The sequence below is a fragment of the Tympanuchus pallidicinctus genome, unplaced genomic scaffold, assembly GCF_026119805.1.
Source record: "Tympanuchus pallidicinctus isolate F22 unplaced genomic scaffold, pur_lepc_1.0 scaffold7, whole genome shotgun sequence".
Taxonomy (NCBI): Eukaryota; Metazoa; Chordata; class Aves; order Galliformes; family Phasianidae; genus Tympanuchus; species Tympanuchus pallidicinctus.
Window position 1 is genome coordinate 9,769,373 of NW_026294791.1, and position 21,570 is coordinate 9,790,942.

General features: G+C 52.9%; 1 protein-coding gene across 10 annotated transcripts in view; it reads right to left on the bottom strand.

Moving 5' to 3' along the window:
• Nucleotides 1-1,565: 1,565 nt before the first annotated feature.
• Nucleotides 1,566-21,570, bottom strand: part of PTPRF (protein tyrosine phosphatase receptor type F) — a 341,929-nt gene continuing 321,924 nt past the window's right edge. For all 10 annotated transcript variants that reach the window (XM_052666105.1, XM_052666114.1, XM_052666110.1 and 7 more), the window contains 12 exons: nt 21,150-21,247; nt 16,597-16,720; nt 15,211-15,386; nt 10,986-11,105; nt 10,428-10,582; nt 8,872-9,157; nt 7,231-7,409; nt 4,901-5,027; nt 4,591-4,716; nt 4,037-4,191; nt 3,481-3,616; nt 1,566-3,225 (listed from right to left, as the gene is read on the bottom strand). In XM_052666105.1, the coding sequence (XP_052522065.1) occupies nt 3,157-3,225; nt 3,481-3,616; nt 4,037-4,191; nt 4,591-4,716; nt 4,901-5,027; nt 7,231-7,409; nt 8,872-9,157; nt 10,428-10,582; nt 10,986-11,105; nt 15,211-15,386; nt 16,597-16,720; nt 21,150-21,247 (1,751 nt within the window). In that variant the 3' untranslated portion in view covers nt 1,566-3,156. The remainder of the gene's footprint in view (nt 3,226-3,480; nt 3,617-4,036; nt 4,192-4,590; nt 4,717-4,900; nt 5,028-7,230; nt 7,410-8,871; nt 9,158-10,427; nt 10,583-10,985; nt 11,106-15,210; nt 15,387-16,596; nt 16,721-21,149; nt 21,248-21,570) is intronic.

Consider the following 21,570-nt stretch of genomic DNA (forward strand, 5'->3'; position numbering starts at 1 on the left):
GTAGGAGAGGTTCCAAAAGAAAGAGGCCAAATGCCTCCTTACTGCAGCATCTTGGGACAACTCTCAAGGTTTGAAGCATGATGAAGTCAGGCTGTTATCAAGAGAGGGAGCGACCTCAAACTGGTACTGTAGAAAATGGGACAGTTCTGCCAGCCAGACTAAATTCTTTTTGGCCAGGGAAAGCTGAGAAATGCAGTGCCGAGCATTGGGCCTGGACAGCACAGCTCGTCTGCCTGGAGTACAGCAGTAGCCATTGTGCTGGGCCGAGGGTGGGCATCATTGTCTGTCAGGGGTATGCGATTATAGTCATTTATTTTTTCCCCCTTTTTTTGTGAGATATACTGAGATAAATGGAAGTAAGTGCTAAAAGAGTAAGTGCTTTCAAACTGCTGTGTTTGTTCCCAATACAGTCTGTGCTGAGACGACGATTCTTTGTTGCTTCTCTTTTTACCCATGCCATCAGTACTGCCCGCCAAAAAGACACCTCACATGTGGCAAGCAGAGAAGCGGAGCCTGCAGTGCTGGTGAACTGGGAGTGTTCTTTGCAACTGTGTTTTCCTTGGGTTGGTTGTGAAGGGTTTGGACTAAGAACAAGGTATGAAAAGGGGAGAGGAGCCCCAGATGTTCTTGTAGGATACGCGTGCACTTAGAGAGGTTTCCTGGCAGCTGTTTTCTCCATTGACCGCAGTAGCAGCATTGGAAACCATCCATGGACTGATGGTTCACGTTGTGCATGTGGCATTGCCCAGTCAGTGCTCAGCGAGCAGCACAGTGGTGTGGCAAAAGCATCATCAGCCGTAGTTCAGAGGCACAGCCAAAGCATTTTTGCTGCAGCACAGGTGGGTGCTTGCTACCTGCTTTCCAACTGGCTGGCTTCCTAAAATGCAACAGTTAGCATCGCGTCTTTCTTCCCAAATGCACCCAAGAGATGAGCAGGTGTGTGCTCAGCCACGTAGCACAACCATCCTGGGCCTTGGCAGCAATGCAAAGCAAAGCTCCCCGACGCCAGCGGTGCTGATGTGTGCCTGTGCACACACACCTGTGCACGTGCTTTGCATCACAAGGAAGGACAAGGGTTTGCTTTGCCCTCAGATCTGCATCCTCAAGTGGAGTTGCCCCACAGTAGAGGGATGGGAGGGCTCCACCAGCCTCAGGTCACCCCTGGAGGAAGTGTTGGGTTTGCACCAGGTGGGCAAGTGGGAAACACTGGCTGACAGTCATATTTAGAGCAAGCAGAGCCACACAAAGCATGCCTGAAGTGGTTTCACACCTGAGTGTACTCCAGTACTGCTCTGCAGGCAGGGGCCAAGTGGTTTCACTGCTCAGCAGTACTTTGCACATGCAACTGTGCTCAGTACTGCAGAATGGCATTAGTGCAGCGTTGTCACAGAAGGTCCCCAAGCTCTCTGCTGGCACATGTGCCCTGTGGGAAGGATGGGGCACCCATGGCTGCAAACTGCCTGTGGAAAGGGCCTCTCTGGCACCAGGCTGGGCAGTGTGCCCATGCATCACAGAGGGACTCACCGCTTCTGCTTATTGCTGAAGAAACAGACAGCAAAGCCAGCTTGTATGAAACCCGATTATTCAAATTTATTAACATCAAGAATTATGCAATGATGCTGTAGATTTTTTTTTTTTTATTAACAAATAGAAAACAGACTGTATACAACAGTGACCCCTACAGCACTATGCATCCACAAGGTAAAAATGAATGTGTCCTCCAACATTACCAACCCTGGATTGCTGATTTCAACGTAGCTTGGATTCTTAACATTCGGAATACATGTGATAATACAATTAGATACCCTTCCACCACCTTTATTCATAACTCAATGCACTCGAAAGAGGGCTGCTCACTCTGTCTTTAGTGCAAGCGTGATATAATAAGGAGTATTAATATATAGTACCATTAAATTAAGTCCAGTAGTCTTGCCACATTGGTTCATTAGAACGTCCTGAAGTAAAGTACAATATTCTAATGACTTTTAACATTTGCAGGATAGCAGAAATTATAGAGACACCCATCCTCTGAAGCCATGTGTGCTCCCCCTCCCCTTCCCTGCAATACCCTGCCTCCAGAGAGAGCCTGCTTGGCTCCGCTCTGGGAACAGCCGGGGTTGTGCTCCTTGTAAAATGCTCCAGTGCACTTCATTGGTGAGAAGTGACAGGACGGCGCTTGCACGCACAGAGCCGCGGGACTGACAGAAAGGGCCGTGTCCCTGCGTGGGACCTGCTCGCTTCTCCTGCCCCCTTCCCAGCGAGACACAAAAAGAGGCTCCCAGGCCAGGAGCCCATGATTTCGGGTCTCTCACAAACAAGGTGACGACAACTCACGTCATATCGGGATCTGCCAATACACGCGGTCACTGGATTGGTTTAACACGCATTGTAGTAGGACTGAACGGTTTCCAGCTGACAAATGGGACCGCCTCTCCAGCGACCCTACATGCCCTCCCAAACCTACTCAGGAATTAATGGGGGAAGGGAAAGGCTAAAAAAATAATTGGTAGCTTAGGTCCAGTTCCATGAAATTTCATATTCTACAGAGAATTAAAAAGCAGCCTAAGGGGAATGGAGCCGGGCAGGAACCACAAGCCAGCTGCTGCAAATTACCAAGGAAGCTGCACTAAAATGGGCAGAACCAGCAGTGACTGGGCTGAAATAAACATAGGGCAGTAAAAAATGTTAAAGCAAAAGGAAATTAAAAAAAAAAAAAACCAACAAACAAACCCAACTCCCAAAAGTTTGGCGGGTCCAGTTCTGCCTCAGCAAAACATTAAGACTTGCAAAAAAATAAAAAATAAAAAGAGAGGAGATTATAAAAACCACTAGTAACTATTTTACATGTTTAAAAAAAAAAGACCCCATTCCACCCACCTAAAGCCTCGCTGTGAAATGCAGTCGCGTGAGAGAGGGCGAGAGATGCGTATGAGCAGAAATGCAGCCAGAGACTGGAAATGCTTTTGGAGTTGGATTCCCTCGTTTGGCGCTGGGGCGAAGTTCCTAAATGCCGTGGTCAGAACTGGTTGGCATGGAGGTCTGCTGCCTGGGCAGCACCTCGGTCTGTACAGAAGGACTGAGGAATGGGCGGCTCTGGCTCAGAGGGATCCGTCTCCACTCCTAGACATCCCCACCGCGACTGGAGGAAAGCACTAGTTACGTTGCATAGTGGTCAAAGCTGCCGAGATACTCCAGTGCCGCTCTGTAGCACAGCTGGTACTGGTCCTGCAAGGCAATGAGGAGAGAAGCGTGAGGCCAGATTGGATGGGGCCCTAGGCAGCCCGGTCTAGCATTAAATAGGGAGGTTGGTGGCCCTGCATGTGGCAGGGGGGTTGGAGATCCGTGATCCTTGAGGTCCCTTCCAACCCTGGCCATTCTGTGATTCTGTGAGAAGTGGGGATGCAGGAACCTCATCCCGAGATGCTGGCTCCCCTCCCTTTTCCACGGATCTCCCAGCACTCAGGGTGGCACGGCACTCACCTCTGTCTGCACCATGGCCGGCCGCTGCGTCCGCAAAGTCTTCACCGTCTGGAACATGTCCACCACCCCCTCGTAGCGCATCCTCTCCAGCACGATGCTCAGTGTGATGAACACGCCTGTGCGCCCGACCCCAGCGCTGTGCAGAGGGAGCAGGAGGTGAAGTTAGAGACCTACCAGCCTCAGTGAGAGCTGCCCACCCTGCACTGTTCCTTGGAGCAGTGCCAGTATGCCCAGCCAAGTGGGGCCAAGAGAGGCTACGGGGACACTGCCAGCCAGAAGTGCCCTGTCAGCCTCATGGGGGACCACAGATTCTGTCTTTCTGGATCAAGCACCATCCCCTGACCAAGAATTCTTCTAAGGAACTTCACATCAGAAGCAGCAGGGCACTGCCTTGATCTCATCTGGCAGAAATGCTGTCAATGACATCCAGGGATAACACCTCCTCGTCCCCTGCTTGCCTCTTGCAGCATGCAGCTGCCAGGTTCAGCAAGGAAGGGGTTATCTCCATGAGTTCTCTGCTGCAGGCAGAAGTGGGTGCTGCCCTGTCCCCACTCACCTGCAGTGCACCGTGATGGGCCCGTCCTGCCCAAACTGCTCCTTGGTCTTGTGCACCTGCCCGATGAAGTCGATGAAGCCCTCTCCTGTCTTTGGCACTCCCTGCTCAGGCCAGTCTGTGAACTGGAACTGGCGGATGGTCCGTGACTGGCCATCCTGTGGGGACAGGGTTGTTACATGGAAACCATAGGTAAGGGGACAGTGAGATGTGCTTGCTTTGCTCCCCTTTGTTCTGGTAACTTGCTCCCTGACCTCTCTGCTCCCATTTTGGGCCCAGCTCTAGGGGATCCTATGTTAAACCCTGGCCTATATGTGCAGTGCAGGCAAGGCAGGACCTGGTATTAATAGAGATCGATGAGCTGCTCACAGGAGCCAACACAGCTGGCAAGGAAGGAACTTGTGGTGAGAGCAGTGGCAGGTGTGGGCAGTGGCCCCTCCTGCTGCAGTGTTAAGCAACTCCTTGCTTTCCGGTCCCTCCTGGAGCTGCTGCTTGCTCCCCTCATTGCCCAGGGCTGGCAGAAGCATAGGAGACAGGAAGCCAGAAGGGACACTCACCCTGGCATCTGTGACTTTGAACTCCCGGAGGATGTACTGCGGCATGTTGTACTCTGCCATGGGGTCAACCACGAAGTACTGGTAACGGGCAGAGCGCTCTGCGGGCCAGTACTGATGGCACTTCTCCTGTGGGTGAGGAGCATGGTGAGATGTTAGCACCGACACACTGCTGTTCCTCCCTCCCACTCCCTTGGCAGTGGGAGCACAGGGCCATGGGACACCCCAGGAGGGTGGCCTGGAGCAGCCGGTGCTGGGGTCAGACCGAAGTGACACCCACACAGCCCCTCTGTCCCCCATGCAGGATTCATACCCGGCCCATCTCACGCAGCTTTGTCAACATCACCACGATGGTGGAGTTGTGCTCCCAGAGCATTCGCCAGAAATCCTCTGTGGTCTCGGCCAGTGGTCCCTGTGTGGCGATGTAGGCCTTTTGCTGCCTGCAACAAACAGATGGTGCTCAGAGCAGCCTTGGGAGAGCTGGAGGCAGGGCCCTGTGCTGCAGGGCTGACAACGCAGCTGCGGGACACCAAGAGATGGATCTCCAGGACTGGCCATAAGTACCATGGGAAGGATAAGCTTGCTCAGCTTGTGTCTGCTGGGAGCTCCTCACACATGCAAAAGGCAGCTCCAGGCACAGGATCCAGAAAAGCTGCTGGTCCCTCCCAAGTGACTGACTGCAGCACCCAGCTGTCCTCCCATTGCACGGGAAGGCTCAGAGCAAATGAATCAGCCACCTTGATCACACACACCAGCTAGTAATTAGGGCAGTGTGGAAACCAATACCATTTTGCAACATTTTTAGAGGCTTCCAAAGTTGTCTGCTGTTCCAAGAGAGCATCTTGTAAAGCACCCTGCATGAAGGCAGTTCATGTGACCTGTGTTACTGCCCCATCCCCAATGAAAGCTGACCACGCTCTGTCCTGCTCTTCCAAACCCTCCTGGCTCACTTCTGCAGCTAGTAGGACCACACACACTGCAGCTTCAACCACACAGCTTTGTGCTGATTGAACAAAGCAGCACTGATTGCTTTCCAGCCAGTCTTAAGGATAAGGCAACATCCCTACCAAAATGAGATTTGGGCACTTGCCAGTAGTGCCAGCCCCAAACGGCTGCTTTCCCTGTGAGCCTCCTGCCATTTCTCTGCCACACTGTGCCCAGTGCCAGCAGATAGCACAGCCACTGCAGCCCCAAAGGATGTCACAGCATTGCATTGGAGCTGGGAGAACGGTGAGTGGGGCACAGCCAGGGCAGTTTAAAGGATCTGGTGATCCTGACAAGGGCCAGCTCTGACATGCTGGCTCATTGGTTTGTGAGTGCCCAGCGTGGCATGCGGTGCTGCCCATGTCGCTGCATAGCAGCAGGTCCCTGGGCCAGCTGCACCACTGCAGGGTGCTGGAGCCCGTGGGATGAGGGACAGCATCTGCCCACCATGTGCCTCAGCTCCCTGCCAGCTCTCCAAGTTAATGAGCAGCAGGATAGCTGTAATATGCAGGATGAAGACAGGGGCTGCCTCGAGGTGGATTTATATGGCGTCATAAAAAGCAGGGAGTGGGGGTGCATGTTGAAACAAAAGAGCTAATAAAGATGCAGCATCAGGGATGTCTGCAGGACCTTGGGCCAACTGATCTCTTTGGTTAACACTAAGGAAGACTGCTCTGTTCAAATGAAAGGACAGGAAGAGTTAACAGTGCTCTTTAGGGATGGGGTAGATAGCACATGAAATGGCACCACCTGCTGTGCTGGCATCCCTCTGCATGGCACCAGTGAGTGGCAAAGTCAGCATCACTCTTGATCAGCTGTGGCACAGCGGCTGCCAGACACCTGATATCTGTTCCCTTGGTACTGCCTGTTGCTCCTGGGAGATCACCAGCCCACAAGCAGTGTTTGGGCAAAGTCACACTGGAGAGAGACCAGGCCACATCCATCACTGCATTATTCACTGCTGTGCTGGATGAGCCTACAGCAATGCTGCAGAGATAGCAGGAGGGAGTCCTGTAAGTGTGTCACTGGGATTTGGCCTGAATTATCATCTGAGGACTTGCTGAGAAGGAGACTTGGCCACTGGGCTGTCTTCCTGCATTCTCCTGGCACTTAGCATTTGAGAAAGTGATGCCAGCTGTAAGTATCATTGCCCTGCCAGATCTCAGTTTGTGCTTTCTAAAAGGGATCCTGGGGAGCAGAACCTGGTGATATGCACCCCAGTGTCCCTGCCTGAGGATCCAAACTCCCTAGACTCAAGACTGGGTGAATGAGCCCTGGGCTCCTGCACAAATCAGCAACACAATGCAAGAAACTGCTACCTCTGTTTGCTAGCAAAGGGCTGCAAATCTGCATTACATACTGCAGAAATAAAATACAAGCCAAGAGATGCCTACCAGAAGGTCCTGTAACTACCGCAGCAGCTAGCACAGGCTCATGCCTGAGCCATGTGGACATCTGTCTATAGCAAAACAAACAAGCCAGGCAGCTCTCACTCACTAGCAGTCTTCAAGCACTGTAACTATATGCATGAAGCATCTGCAAGGATGGACAGAGATAAAATGCAGCAAAATGGTCCCCAGACTGCTTCCAGGTAGCCAGGATCAATCCTTGGCAAAGAGGGGAAGGCAGCTCAGCCCAGGTGCCCTAAGTGGCCCTTACCTGTAGCCATCAATGAAACTGGCGTTGATGTAATCAGAGCCCTCGACACCCCGGATGGGCTGCAGGCAGACTCTCGTCAGCTCGTATGGCATGATGTTCACGAGGCGGTTCTTGAATTTGTTGCATGGAAGGTTGGCACTGATGAAACGTGAGGTATGTGCTTTAGAGTTGGCCAGCAGCTGAAAGAGGAGGAGAGAAGTCAGACCCTGCTGGGCATACAGCAGTCTGGGCTAAAACTGGGACCCTAGCAGCGGGGCAGGCAGGAGCTCTGGGCATTTATCCATGGTCCCTCCTCTCACTGAGGCCATCCCTTGGGGACCAGATCTTTCCAGGAGCAGCGGTTCCCTTCCGGTGAGCACTGCAGGGAAATTACTGGTGCATACCTGAAGATGCACACAGTGGAGCTGAGACCCACCCCAGCTATCTGACCCACAAAGAACCAGGATATGAAGCCATGCACCTTGATGAACCAGGGACATGCACTTGGTGGCATCAGGAAAGGAAGGCTTTCCTGCAGCATCCCATTGTTTACTTCTCACCCCAGAAGAACCCAAGAAAAATGTGACAACTGCGATGTATTCAGGCAAAGAAGATCTATTCTGGGTTACTGCGAGACATTTTATGGTTCTCTTTGAGCCCTGTAAATTGGAGTCATGGAAAATGTATTATTTAGATATGCTGGCAGAGACGTTGAAACAGAAGTCTTTTTTTTCTTTTATTTTCCTCTTCCCCAGACTCCCCCAGCAGCCCCAGAGCCACCGTTGTCTCTGTGTGTGGCAGCAGCTGGTCCTTGGCTCACTGCAAGAGGAAAAGGTCCTCTTTGGGAAGTGATGCAGACCCCAGAACAGAGCTGATCGGCTTGTCCTAATTTATGCAGAAAGTCAGTATTTTGCCTCTCTTGCTCCTCTGTCATTTGGTAGGAATTCCCAGGGTGAAGCTGTATTGCTGCAGTTCATTTCAAAGCCTGCATGGTCTGCTACCTCTCTGCACGAATCATATTCTCCTGCATGAGTTCACTGGACTAATGTACGTCACCTGAGAACATGGGCGCTTACCAAGGCTCATTTCCTTCTCCAAGGCTGCAATAAATATTTGCAGCAGGCAGTTACAAATAGAGATAGCAAAATGTGGGCATGGCTTCTTAAAAAGAAGTTTTAAAACTCTGCTTCATCAATTCTGAACACTGAAGCTTGGTGTCTAGGTGGTTAAAAAATAACAGAGCTCAGCATTGAAGAAATGAGGCTATAAACGTCTCACATATTTAAATTGGAGCTGTTTCCAGACAAGTTGTTCACAGTAACATCAATTATCACTAACACGATCTGCATCTGATTTCAGATGCAGCTCCTGCTGCACAGTGAACCTAGAGCAGAACGCGCTGCTGAGAACTGTGCATCCATCTGCCTTTTATATTCTCCCCAGAAGCTGCCAATCCAGGGGGGACCGTGGCCGACACAAGCTTTACAATTCAAATGTACTTTAAAATTGCTGTGTACCTGGTTTAGAAACACACAAAAGAATAAGTGCCTGTAATGAGCCACGTCTCTGCTCTCCCAGCCCCTGGACGAGTGTTTTGGTGGGGCTGTGAGGGCAGGGAAGGCTGTGAGGCCCTGGGGAAGGGACGATGGGTCTGTCACCAACCTTGAATTCCAGCTCCATCGCAGTGACGCTCTCTCCTGGAGGCACCTGGGTCAGTTTCTGGATGTGAGCGAAGAGATTGCGTGCAGGCACCTCGGTATTGCCACACGTGGCTGCCTCCAGCAGGGCCTCATGGATGAAGATGTACTGGTCCTCTGTCTGCACCATGTAGTTGCGCTGTGAGCGCATGCACGTCACGTGCCCGTAGATGTCCACGGTCTTCTCATGCTTCATCCTCTCCAGCATGGCATCAATGACAATGAAGCAACCAGTTCGGCCCACGCCAGCGCTGCGGGAACAAAGCACGCGGCCTGAGATGATGCTGAGTCCTACGGATGCTGGGCAAGCTCTGCTCTCATTTGGCGGAGCTTCTGGCCCTACAGTGCAGGCTAATGAGCTGAGCCCCAACAAGAGCTGACAGGAGAAGTAGCATGGGAAGGCGTGAGAGGATGCTCAGCCCTTCTGCTGTGCTCCTTGGCCAGAAGGAGCACAAGGGACGCTGCTGCTGGTAGAATGATGGAAGGAGAAATGTGTTTAACAGCCAGGAGAGCAACAACATATGTGTGCATGGAGTTGGAAAACCTGAAGTCCAAGCTGGGCTCCAGCACCAGGGAAGCCCATAAATCTCAAGTCCGCTTGTTTCCCTAACCTGGGTGACTGTTTCCTAAGCCATAAAACAAGGACAGTCAGACCTGGAGGGGAAAGCAGAAAGGTGAGTTTATGCATTTCTACACTGAGCTCTCTGCTCAAAAACTGGGCACTTCTCTGCATCTGTTGTAAGGGCAGCAGCAACCTCAAAACTGCTCACCCAGAGAGCACCCCACAAACAAGACACGCTGTCCTGACATGGTGGCTGTCCTGACATGGTGATGTAAACATGGGCAGAGGTATGGAGCCAGACATTTCCTCATTTATGGTGCAAATCAGATCCTTAACAGGGCTTTAATACAGCTTGTTTGTGTGTTAATTATACCCCACTCCCATCTGAAACAGAGCATGAAAGGAGAGCATTAAGTACTGCTGATAAGGCGTACACCGGAACAGCAATGATGGAGTGGTTTGTTCAGTAATAGTCTCCACTTGGCTGGTAGAGATAAATCTTGCCTGGATGGGATGCCGAGTCTTAGCAGACTAATATTTTCCCTTAAGGAGCTCTCTTTCTACCCTGCTAGAGGGCTTGACTGTAAATACTATACGTGAATGTTGGCACAGGTCACTGCATGCACGTCTGTCAGTAATGTGCTTCTGAACGGTACCACCTACTTATACTGGGCTCAGAACATTTCATTTTTAAACTGCTTGCATTTTTGCAGGAAAGATGTGTTCTGAGATCATACAGCAGCACTGTTTTGCCTGAAGTAGCAGAAGCAATACAAACTTCACCACCGCATGGCTGCTTCTAATTGCTGAGCTGTTCCCCTCCCAAGCACACAGAGCAGGTCACACTGCTGTGAAACCTTCCTTCTGGAGCAGGAGATGCCACTTCTGGCTGGAAAGGTCACAGCTCCTCCAGGAGCGGACAGATGCCCAAGCGCAGCTTTGTGAATGCACTGTCCTACCTGCAGTGGACAACCATAGGCCCAGCATCAGGTGGGTTGCAAGCCTTGACCCGCCGCAGGAAAGCGAGGATCGGGGTGGGATACTCTGGGACCCCGTGATCAGGCCACGCCATGAACTGGAACTGTCGCAGCTCTCGCTTCTCGCTGGAGCCGTTCTGTTGAGGACAAAGAGAAGTGTTGTGTGAGGACAGTTTCAGCCTAGGAGGGGAACACACTGATGTGCCTGCACAGCCACAGCCTGATGTGAACCAGGCACAGAGTGGCTGCAGCACGTTCCCCTGTGCCATGACTCCCTGGGCTGCAGAGGCTGCCCCGCTCATGCTGCTGGCATGCTGCAGCAACGGAGCAAGACTAGCTGGGCAAGGGCCGGGGACCAGATGCCTTCCTGGGGTGTGAGTGGATCCCCAGAGCTGCAAAGCCTGTTTGCACTGCTGTGACACACTGCTGCTGGCACTGCCCCCAGGGGTTTCCAGACACCAATGAGGTTTGAGCACCAGCCTCCGCCTGGGGCTGTGCCTGGGGTTGTGCTGCACCCCGCAGCCTCTGTCAGTGCCATACCTTGTACAGGGCAAAGGTTCGGACTGTGTAGGTTGCCAGCTCAACAGTGTCCAGCAGTGTGACCTGGATCATCCCATAGGTTTCTGTACCCCGGCTTGGCCAGTACTGGTCACACTTCACCTGCGAGGAGAAGAAGAGGAAAGGTCAGTGTCTGGCCACTGGGTGAGGAACAGGGAAGGATGAAGGTAGAAGAGAGGTACTGTCCGGCTGGTCCCAAACAGCCAGATTTCCTCCTGGAGTGCCCAGTCCCTGGCAGAGAGGCAGCACACCCTTGGCTCCTTTTCACCAGATTTATACTCAAAGGGGGGACTTTTCTCTGATTGGAAGCAGCGCAGGGAGCCAGCAATGAAGACAGAACATAGCAGTGACTTGTGCCTGCTGTCATTTCTCCTTTTGCCTCCTCTTTGGGAAGGTGGGAGCCTCTGAGGCTGTGCATGCAGCATCCCCTGCTTGGGGAGGTGCAGCTGCAGCGGCAGGAAGAGTTGCTGGCACACAGCTGCGTGGGGTTATCCTGGGGAAGTCTACGCTCAATTGACAGCTGGAGTGATGGAGATGCAGCCTGCATCCTCACCCAAGTGCCTTCAGCATCTCTGAGCAATGGCAGCCTACCTTCCTGGTAGTTGGAGCACACCCTGCCACCTCCATCTCCCTGGTGCACAGAAACTGCTTTGCGGCAAGGCACAGATGCAAGCTCAGACACACACACAGCTTGTCCTCCCTCTGTGAGAAGATGCAGACTGTGGCAAAACCATCACTCAATCCCCTCCTGCAGGCGGCACGGTCCCACCACACTGCTGCTGCCTCTGCCCTGCTGTATCCTTCCTCTCCTCCTCCCCAGCCTGCAGCCAGAGCTGCTGTTCCCAGTTCCTGTTGGCACAGAGCCCTAACACACTCTCATGGATGTGCTCTCCCACTCCTTCATCTCTCTGTGAGTCTCTCCCTGTTCACCTGCTGATGCCCTCCTCCTCCTCCACTATTCACAGCTCAGCATTTGCAAAGTGCTCCTCCAGCTCTGTGGTCTCCATCCCCAAGCTCCCTAATGTAATTTGGTGCCCTGAGCTCCCTCCCACAGAGTGCAGCACCCAGCTGCAGGCAGGAGGGCTCCATTCCCACTCACATGCACCGCACTGAGAATGGCTGCCTGCCCCAAGAGAGAGGAGTGAATGGAAGAGCATCTCTGCTTGTCAGGGAGTAGTAAACTTCATTATTAGCTGAGAGTGTTTACAGGGGAATGTGTGGGAAGAGGAACAACTGGCTTAATTAGAAATCAATGAACTTCTGCTTTTTAATTGCAGGTGGGGTTCTGCTCTCCAGCTGCAGGAGCAATACAGCCCAGGCTCAGAGGGACACATCTACCCTCACTCCTGGGGTGGCTCTCGGGGTGCCCTGCCCTGGCAGAAGTGCCTGTCCCAAGGCTGCCCCATGGGTGCTGGCACACCCTGCCGTTCAGCCACTTGAGGGTCCCTCTCCCAGCCTGGGGACAGAGCAGCAACCTGCGAGCGCTGTGCCAGCCTGTCCCTCAATACGGTGTGCAGGGGATGCTGCAGGTGAGTGGCACAGCGCATCCCCACGTCTGACCCGCACCACGAGGACAGCGGTCCCATGCTGCCATCCACATGCTGCACACCACGTGTGCTCGAGCACAAAACAAACTTCAGAGGAGTTCCCTGCTAGGGATAATAGCAGCGCCTGGGCTGGTAATTGAAAATTATTTATTCATGACCAGATAAGAGTCAGTCACATTTTCTGCCAAATTTACCCATAATGTTTATGCCCCATTTTCAAGCTCTGTAAATTTTATGCTGAAACCGATGCGCTGTGGCACTAAAGCAGATAAGAGATGTTTTCTTCTGGCAGCACTTGCTTCTCATTAACTTAAGGAGCACAGTAATATCCTGAACATCCACTTATTGCAGCTTTGCTGAGTGGTTCCTGGCCCTCCCCTTTGATGCCCTGTGCCCGAGAACAGCCGGGCACCTCTCAGCTCTCAGTCTGGTGAGCTCCAGCTGGCATCGCTGCCCGTGGCTTCCTGCCCTGGATCCCCCTGCCTGGAGACAAAGCACCAGGTGGGGCTGCACTCTAGGGATGCACTCAATGCTGGGACAGGAGATCTCCCCTCCTTCTGCTCTGCTGCACTTCTGGGGATAGCCCAGGGTGGGAGGAACCCTGCTTTAATGCTGCTCTCGTGCAGCTGGGACACGCCGCGCTCACAGCTCCGGGAGAGCTAATCTACGATGTGTGTTTCTGAACTGCCACTGAATGATTCTGAAACTGATTGTAAAGCTTTGAAGGTAGCTAAATTGCACAATTCAGCCATTTTTATCCTTTATGTGCTTCCCGCTTTGTGAAAACATGAAAAAGGGAGGATGATTTGGACCATCAAGCCAGCTGAAATTGCAGACCATAAAAGCTGATGCTCTTTAAAGATTTTTTTCTCCCCTGCAGCTTGGGAGCCCTTTAAAGCAGTGTCACCCCACAGGGCTGCAAAGCTAGTGCTGGTGCCGGGAAGCTTATCTGCAGGCAGCAGTGCTGAGGGCGCCTCACCACACGGCCCCATGGCCCTGTGTCTGAGACTTGCAAAGAAGGTCACCTGTGGGTAAGGTCATGAGGTGACCGTGCCTGGCGCAGAGCCCCCTGGCAGCACACCCAGCCATGCAGGAAGCCTGCAGCCTCCACCAGGGCTCCGATCACCCCCCGCCCACAGTGGGACCTCGTCCTGTCACCAGAGCCCGTCCCTGCTGCACACACCAGGAGCAGGATAGAAACCAGCACTGCAGGAGGTAATTATGGGATGACACGATGGGAGTGTGCTGGGGGGGAGATAATGCACAGCTCAGTAGCACAGACGTGTCAGGCAAAGAGAAGTGCCTGTGGAGTCACAGGGAACCCGTTATCTCAGAGAAACATACACCATGGAGTGCCTTCCCTTAACCAAGCAGCCCAGAAGCTGAGTAAGTCAGGACTCCGGGCACAGATTTGCTTGGCAACCTACAAGGGTTTTCCTCTCACTTCAAACATATGCTCCACCACTGAAATGCTACTACACAAAACAAGTCCCTGTATGACCTGTGCTGCAGGGAGTGGCCATCTGCACCTTTAGACCCCAGTGAGCTCAGTGCCTGGTGTGCTCCCCTCCATGCTGGGGCAGCACACAGCCAAGCTAGACCACTCAGAGGCAGCTCCTGTCCAAGGAGCGCTGCTTTCTCCTGCAGGCAGCAGGGCATCTGCTGAGCTGGGGAAGCCTGTGAACAAAGCCTATTTTTGTACAGGCAGGAAAAGCAGATCTGTTTTGCCATGGTGATCTGTTGCTCCAGCTGCTTCCTCACAGCCAGAGTGGGCTGGGACACCCTTGTGAGCAATTCGGCGCTGAAGCTTTGAAATGGAGGAGAGCATGTGGGCAAAAGTTTCTAGTGAACCCAAACTTGACAGCTTCTGCTTCTCAAGAAGGATCTTATTGGGCTAAAAATAGCCAATGCTTCATAGCTTGAGCACACATCCCCTTCTCCTGCTGTTGGCATGGCAACACTAAAATATTCCGCAAGCACAAATGCTCACCACTAAAATTTTTACAATTTGGAACAAGAGGAGCTGCCTCTTGCTCAGGCAGGCTGTGCCCAAAGGGTGCATCAGAGTGTGGGAGCTCTCTGGTCACAGCTTATCAACTCCTGCCTCAGGGCTGAACAAGGATTCTATCGTGAGCCCCATCTGCAGCAAGGGCTCTGTTCCGCTCCTTCCCCTCTGCCTTGCACCCTCCCCATGGTCTGCAGGCAGCTTTGCATTTATTACATCAGAATATCTAATATTGGCAGCACGAGCCCAGCGTTTATACATACTGTCATTGGACAAAGCACAAATCAGCTTTCCCGTTGCAATGAGACCCCGTCAGCCGCTCCCCTGCATCGCCAGGAACCTGCCAGGCTGCGGGATGCTGCCAACACCGCCTGCCCAACGCCACTCCCAGCTCCTGGGTCTGTCAGCACTCCCCATGGCACAGCTTTCCTCTCTGTGATGTGGGCAGGGAAGGGCTGGGTGTACATGCAGACATGCACGCAAAGCTATCGAACAGCACGGCGACAGGAGGGTCTGCCACCCTTCTGCCCTACCACGAGATGCTCACAGGACTCTTATGGCCGGTGGTGCTGGGGGACCTGCGCTTCCTGGGCTGTACATTGCTCCATCCTTCTCTCCTGCCCACACCAGAATATAGAGGAAGCGCACACTGTACCCTGGACTTCTCCTCCAGCCTGGTCATCATGACGATCGTTGCTGTTCTCTGCTCCCACACCATTCTCCAGAAGTCGCTGAGGGTTTCAGGCAGAGGTCCCTGTGTTGCAATGTAGGCGTTCTGCTTCCGATAGCCGTCGATGTAATTGGCATTGATGTAATCACTGCCTGGGACTCCTGAGGAGGAAGAAGGCAAAGTTACTCCAGAGACAGAGTGTGACCCTGTGCCTATCATTCTTCTAGGTCCCATGGGCAGGGAAAGAGGCTGGGCTCTGAACAAGGTTCTGTTACAGGACGATTCCAGAATCTCTCCCTGCAAAGGACAGGGATGGTGCCTGAACAAAGAAGAACCCTTTGCAACTACCACATTAATGCAACAATCAGGCAGTACCAAAGCAGAGAGACAGCTGCCAGCCGCACACAAAGGGAAGTTCACAGGCAGGAATATTAAGGAGCTCGTTTGGCCCCAAGCAACTGATTGAAATAATTGTCTTAAATTCACCAGCTATTTGCTACGGTGCTGCAGCACCTTTTAGCATTGAGGCCACTAGCAAGGGATGTTGGACAAAGGATGTCCTCATGCCTCTTCTACAGCAGCACCCCAGAACCAGAGGCCTTCCTCCACAACCTGACTACTCCTCAGGGTCAGGCCCCCACTGGCAGAGGCTGCTCCTGCTGTTATCCTGCCTCCATCACCTCGACGAAAGGACTTTCTTGTAAAGGCTTTTAAATTGCAAACACACAGTTGCTAAAATGAATGTGCCAAAGCAGAGGCCTGAAGCTGTTTCCCAAACTTGCTCAGCATGGGCTGTGGGGAGAAAAAGCAGCAGGAATCTTCTTGTCCCAAAAGGAGAGTGCATCTGCATTTCATTAGAGGTAGGAAACAAAGCTGGGAGTGCTCCCATTCACCCCTTTGTTTAGGGCAGTGCTTTCCTGCAGGTCCTGACAGCCTCAGGCAGAACAAAGGCTATGGGCAAATGGCAGCAGCTGGAGCGCAGCCCCTCACAGGGCTGGGACCTGGCAGGGCTCTCCAACATGGCACCCAGGATGGCAGCCACCACCAGCAGCAACGGTATCACGCTGGCAATGAGAATTCCCCCATGTTCCCATCCCACAGTTGCCTAACTGAGGGGTTTGCCTGTGATCTCTGCGCCAAGCCTCCACATCACTGCTGCTTAAAGGTCCTGCTGTGTGGGACCAATTGGATCCCTCCTTCTCCCCCAGAGAATCAGTGGTGCATTAGCATTAGAAAAGCCACTTCCATCCCAAGAAAAAGGATGCTGGAGACTGCAGGGCCACCTGTATGCAAAGCCAGAACAAGTGATGGCCCCCTGCTATTGCCAGGCTCAGCCACATGCTGGGATGTCCGCCCCAGAGTCACTCTTACCATCGATGGAGGTCAGGATGACACGGGAGTGATCGTAGGCGATTACGTTTGCATAGCGGTTTTTCGGTTTGTTCACTTCCAGGTTGGAGTTCTCCCATGTGAACTGCTGCCCAGGATCGATGGACTGCGGAGAGAGGAGGGAGGGAGGGAGGCAGCAGTGGTTACAGCAAAGTGGGATGGGATGCTGCAGCACACAGTGTTTTCCCAGGGCACCTGCATTTCCCTGCACATCCCCCCCAGAACAGACACACCTTCCTGGGGTGTCCAAGCCAGACTAATAACCACAACTTAGTGTGGTCCCCAGTGGGACTTATCCCCAGGGACTGCATGCATAGCAGTCCCCGATGGCTGTGGATGTGCCTCCACCACTACCCTCGTGGTGTGCTCATCCTTTCCTCCAGATCGACCCATCAGCAGAAATTTGGTCTCATGCCAGGGCTCCACAGAGATCTGACTGTGCAGTTCTTGACCCAGCGGTTTTATTAGATCTTGAACTGCAGTCTGCTGAAATACAGTGACCCCTGGGTATCTCATGCCCCAGGAGCTCTGGGTATTAGTATCCTGCAACAGAGCCTGTAAGCTTATGCCAGGGAATAGTCATGAAAATTGATAGGTTACTATTCACTGCTCCAGCTACTTATGCAATGTAAACATCTCCCGTTTGAGTTAATAGAGTGACAAGGAGCTATAAACCTGGAGAAGAGATGCAGTTATAAATCCTTCCTTAAGACCTGCATGCCACCTAGAAAGCACGCACTCCAACCCCACGGACACCCAACACTTCTCCTGGTGTGCCCACACCTGGGCAGCTGTCCTGGCTCCTCCGTGGCCTGACAGCACCAGCAGCACTTTGCACATCCAGCACCAAGCCAGGCCATGGTCAGCTGTCCCCAGGCCACTGTCCTGCCCCTCAGCAGCAGGCGGAGAGCCCAGCACCAACGGAAACGCATGGGAGGATGTGACATCACAGCAACGCTAATAGGTAGTTTGGGAAATGTAGGATGTAAATAGACATTTCCAAACTGCAAGCCTGTAATTTTCTATTGTTAGCGTAATAAGCAGGCAGCAGCAGCAGCAGCAGCGCTCGGCAGCACTGTGGCAGGGATGGTGGTAGTGAGCTGGCATGCAGCTGTAAAGCCCACTGCCACGGCCCTGCAAGGCCTCTGCCCCAGCACAGGAGCCTCAGGGCCACAGCTCTGTAGCACTTCGCTTTGCAGTTGCTCTCACTTAGTCTTCAACTCAGTGCCAAAAGGCTGCGGGGCTCCCCGAGCGCTGGGTGCAGCATGCTTTGCCCAACAGCATGCGTCCTGTGGGGTGGTGGGAAGCGTTTGTTCCTGGGGGAGCCCAGAGCCCCTAGAGCTGAGGAGCAGCACCAAGGTATTGCCATTAGGGTTAATTGCTTTGATGTGCAACGAGGATGTGCTGAAATGGTCTAATCATCATCAGCCTCTTCAGAGGGCAAACAGGTGAGAAAGTCAGAAGTAATACAGCACCTGAGTGAAAAGAGGGTCTAATTAAATACTCCTGCAAATTAGTGACTCATTTAGAAGTAAAATGATTTAATTTGAACTCTGGTGATGAATTAATGTACACCTGTTCCGCCCTTTAAAGTGAACAAATGAGTAAATAAACAGGAAGATGATGGGCTGCTTAGAGCAGGGCTGAAGCCCGTGACACAGAGTGGTGCTGGCAAGCCCTGTCCCATCACGAGGTGCTGCTCTGCGGTCCCAACTCACAGCAGCACTTCCCTGTTCCCGCCTTGTTCCACACCCGCCTGGCACTGGGAGCTGCCCAGCTTCTTTCTTGGGCTCGCAGGAATCACTGCTTCATCCCAAATTTGATCAGAGTAATGCTTTCGACTCATCCTTCCTAGAAAGCAGAAGGGCCGGGAAACTGGGAGGAAATGAGCCAGGAGCAAACTTAAAAGCACCACGACTTTAGTTTTGCTTTGCTTTAAAGTGACAGGGGAGATGTAAGACATCAAGTGCAAATTAAGAAAAAGCCCAATTAGTAAAACTCCTCCTTCTCAGCATGGAAGTGCAAGGAGCAATCTCTCTGAAGCAGCTCAGGGACCCCTGCTGCTCCTGCCATCAACATAAAGACGGAGCCAGGCCACTGAAATGGGAATGGAAAAAGACTGTTTCCTCGATAGACTCGAGAGCACTTTACAAATGCCTAGAAAATGTTCCTGGGTGGCAGTTTGCCTCTCAGCTTCCTTGCACTGTGGACGAGTTGCCCCTTCTTCCTCAGTGCAGCTCTAGAACCCCTCCATGCACAGAGCCCCTCAGCTGCAGACATGGGCAGCGCCATGGGGCAGGGACAGCTTGGCTACCACTGGCCACCATGGCTGTGACCCTGTGCTGCTCTGCAGCCCACGCTGCTGCTCAGGGGCACGGCTGGGGCAGGCTGTTAGTGCTTCGTGGCCTCCAGTGAAATCAACAGCATTAGCACAGGCACTGACCGCTGTCAATCCACGCTACGTCTCAAATGAGGACATAATGCGCTCCTGAATCAATCGCTGGCAGCGTTTCAGCCTTATTATTCCCATTACTGGAACGTGAGCACTGCGTGCCTGCCAGGCCACTTCCCGAGTAGCCCATTAAATTCACTGCGTGCAGCTGCCCAGGTGCTCTCAGAGCCCTGCAGCAGCACCCTGGGGCTCACTAACCCCGGGGACTCCAGCACTGCTCTCTGGCAGAGGATGCTGCCTCTTGCTGGGGCTGCAGGGGTAGGAAATGCAATGTCCTTGGCTGCTGCAGGTGTGTTTGCACCACTGCAGGCTACTCCCAGCCCAGGGCAGGATCCTGCCCACATCTCCAGGCTGCAGCATGTGAAGGTGGCCCACAGGAGGAGCTCCAACACAGCCACAGCACTGCCACGGCTGTCGATAAATAATTAACAGCCTTGGTCTCCCTGCTCCTTATTTAATTCCATTAATCCCACACTGTAAATTCACTGCAGCTCTCACTGTACACTAAAAATGAAATATCCTCTGGTCACAGAATCATAGAATCACCAAGGTTGGAAAAGACCTCCAAACTCACCCAGTCCAAGCATCCATTGATACAGCAGGCAGGAGCTGCTGCCAGGCCCTCACTGCCCCCCACCCACTAGCTCTGCAGCCGAGCCCCTCTGATAGCACCACAGGAGCAGTGGGTCCAGCACGACCTCTAAGCACAGCTCCCTCCCAGCTCTGCAATCTCCATATCCCTGCTGCAGACCCCCAGCACTCATCCTGCCCTGTAGCCCTCCCAGCACAGCCCCAAGGGCAGCTGTTGCTGTGCCAAACACAGGGACAAGATGACAGCAGACTCACTGCACCGGCACTCCTCTCAGGTGACAACTGGGCTCTTCAAACCCAAGTTTCTTTTGCAGGTACCTCAAATGGGAAATGACTGTTCTGATGCGCACATGCCAATAAGGGGTAACCATTCCTGCTCTGGGCCCACCCCAGTGTCAAACACCCTATGAGCCTGTCATGTTCAGTGTAATTTCTAGCTGATGAGGAGTCAAACGCAGCAGAATTCAGAGGAAAAAAATTACATGCAACAATCAGCTACTTAATAGCTGCTTCAACATGAAAAGTACAACTGATTGGTGCTCTCAACCAGCCATGATACTCTAAAGAAAGAGAAATGAGAAGAGAGTGGCTCATGAAAACAGCTCAGAGAATTTTCTTAATGCTCATTTTTTTCCAAAACAGCTCCCACAGCTCAGCATTATGCTGCAGGCTCCCAACGGTGCCGAGCCAGCATGTGGTTGGGAGTGCCTGGGTGCTGCTGCATCCCCACTGCATGGCAAAGGCACAGCCTGGCTTAACCCTTCTGCTGCACTCCCAACCGAAGGCTCAAGGCAGACTGGTATGTCTGCACACCTTGGCATCCCAAGATGTGACAATGAGCAGCCACCAGTGGATCCTCAGATTCAATCTGGACTAAAATGCAAAGGGACAACAAAGTCCCCCCTCAGCACCTTGAAGCAAACACAAGCTCCATGCCTGCCTCAGATATATGCAGCTCACCCTCTGAGCCAGCCAGAATTCGTTCCTCTCCTTCTCAGCACAGAGATCTGCATTACCTTTCCTGGCATATCTAATCTTACCTCGTGGGCAAATGTTCTGATATCATCTCATTAATCAGTGCAGGTATTCAGTGGGAAGGGGCAGCCACAGGCACAGGCAGATCACGATTCTAGCAGAAGTATTAACACCTGCAAAGGCCACTTCCCAAATTTATGCCCTCCTTAACACCAGCGGAGGATTTATTTGTAAGTCCTCTACAGCTCAAGAGGGTCCTGCACGTGATCACATGGACACCAACTCCATTCGCTCCTATAGCCACAAGCACATCGGATGCAGGCTGTGCTGCAGTGCATTCAGCCCTTTCCCTGCCCAAGCCGTGCTCTGACTGCTCACAGCACATTCCCACTGCTTGGGGCTGGCAGGGCTTACTGGCAAGCTCCCAGCCAGCTTCCAAGCACTGCCTGCAGCTCCCCAGCCCTCTCTGCTGGGGGTCTGAGCACAGTCCTGGCCAGCGCCGCTCTGCCGTGCTCACCTCGTACTCTTGGGAGAACTTGAGGCCATCGTTGGCCTTGAGCCGGTCGATGTTGTCGGCGAGGTCAGTCACGGGGATGGGCGGGTGGTCACGCATGCCTGCAGGTGCAACAGAAAGGGAGGGGAGGAGAAGGAATGGTTATAGCTCAGCACTGTGGGCAAGGGAACCGCAGCACAGCAAACCCGATGGGTGGGCGTGAGGCGGACACGTGTGACGATGTGAAGCGCTGGGCAGGATGGATGGGAGGTCGGCGAGATCATGCGGCACGCGCTCTGAGCACACAGTTCAGTGAAACAAAAAGAAAGGTGATGTGCAGAATGGGCATGACTGGGTGAGCATGCTCAGACAGTACAGCACTGGGCACCCAGAGCAGCCGAGCGGTGGGAACGGCCAAGGAGATGCTGTCAGTGTGATTCCTGGG